Genomic DNA, 1688 nt, shown 5'->3' on the forward strand with positions numbered 1-1688 from the left:
TCCAAGCGTCCACACCATTAAGCTTATCAGAGATGCACACAGACAAGCACGTAATAAAGACTACACAAACGTAGGAGCCTGGACCCCATTCGCTATACTTTGACGCCCCTCTTCTGGTTGCTGGTTGATTGGCTTTTTCTCCTTTGCTCACAGCGGCCTGGAAGAGCTGGAGAGCTGCGCCGAGGCAGGATGGAAGGGTAAGCCTGACGCCAATGTGCCCACGGGTCTGCAGGGATGGGCGGTCCTTCGCTCCGTGCCCTCCCCACCTGGCTCTAGACCTCCGGGGCACGCGCCGCGTTGCCCTAGGAACGAGGGACGGGCTCGGCGGCGCGCACGGCGCGTTCTCGCCTCTGGCAGCAGCAGCACGGTGTTGGCGGTTCTTGCTCCTCAGCCCTGGCGCCGCGGAGCCCTGGTCGTTGGGCCCCCAGCCTGGGTCCCGCGTACCGCACAAGGCAGAATGTTGAGGCGCAACCTGGAAGACCGGTAACCGCCCGGGGTGTCGCTGTGCAGGCCGCCCGAGCCGAGCTGACGGGCAAGCGGCCGAGAGGAGTCGGGCAGAGGGCCTCGCCAGAGCCGCCGGGCCAGGAGGCCGCACGTCCCCGAGGCTCTCGGCGGCTGGTCCCCTGGGCTATCGCCGCCGGCCCGCTGCGGCTTGAGCCCAGCCAGCAACGCGGCGGAGCATACCGAGCCCAGGAGGCCGCCGGCGCCAAGCGGCACCGCGCTGCTGCCGCCCCTCCGCGACTCGGCCTGCCGGGGCCTCACCCAGGGCCTGCAGGGGCCCAGGCCCCAGCATGGTCCTGGAGGACCGGCCTCGGGAGGCTGTGGGATCCAGGGGGTGGGGGAGCTTTGCGCCTTCTAGGCTCCAGCATGCCCAGGAAGGTTTGCTTATCAGAGTAACGCGAAACCACCTCGTTTTTAAGGAGTGTTCTGCGTTTGGTGTCTCCTCTTTCTCCAGGGATGCTCAAACAAAACAGCTGCAGGATGCTGTCACAAACGTGGAGAAGCATTTTGGAGAGCTGTGCCAAATCTTTGCTGCTTATGTACGGAAAACTGCCAGGCTGCGAGACAAAGCAGACCTTCTGGTGAATGAAATCAACATGTATGCCTCTACAGAGACCCCAAATTTGAAGCAGGGTCTGAAAAACTTTGCGGATGAGTTTGCCAAACTTCAGGATTACCGCCAAGCAGAGGTACGGAGTGAGTCATACCATCCATCATTGTCCTGAATGAGCCCAGGAAGTAGAGGTTGAAGGAACTACGAAAACTCATTGTAATTGTGATAAACACATTTTCATGAGTTTAACACTGTGAGTCTATTAAAAGGAAGCTTCCTACAATCCATCTTACGGTTTTCAAACTGAGCTTTAGAGTGTGTTTGAAGTCTTGAATTTCCCCACTTCATTTGACAATTTTGGCAAAAGGGTGCCTGTGTTGAGGGTAGACATAGCACCAGGGGGCAGGAAAGCATTGACTGTCGTGTATGCATATAAGTACAATTTAAAGAATTACTAGGGGAAAAAAGAATTACTAGAGATGGAAAATGTTCAGAATGACAATATGAACAAATTAATGGACAGCACATTGCTGTTATTTCCATGGTTTGAAAGTTGACTAGGAAAGCTATGAAGCTAGCCAAAAAAGTGATACATCATAAGGTGAGATTGGATCTCTCTCTCTCCTCTTCTCTC

At 55.7% G+C, this 1688-nt stretch overlaps 1 protein-coding gene across 1 annotated transcript in view; it reads left to right on the forward strand.

Moving 5' to 3' along the window:
* Positions 1 to 317: 317 nt before the first annotated feature.
* Fam92a (family with sequence similarity 92 member A) overlaps positions 318 to 1688 on the forward strand; it is a 24597-nt gene continuing 23226 nt past the window's right edge. Inside the window, exons 1-2 of the mRNA XM_008847822.3 lie at positions 318 to 483; positions 956 to 1190. Of these exons, the coding sequence (XP_008846044.1) occupies positions 458 to 483; positions 956 to 1190 (261 nt within the window). The 5' untranslated portion in view covers positions 318 to 457. The remainder of the gene's footprint in view (positions 484 to 955; positions 1191 to 1688) is intronic.

Source organism: Nannospalax galili, unplaced genomic scaffold, assembly GCF_000622305.1.
Source record: "Nannospalax galili isolate Female #2095 unplaced genomic scaffold, S.galili_v1.0 scaffold183, whole genome shotgun sequence".
Taxonomy (NCBI): domain Eukaryota; kingdom Metazoa; phylum Chordata; class Mammalia; order Rodentia; family Spalacidae; genus Nannospalax; species Nannospalax galili.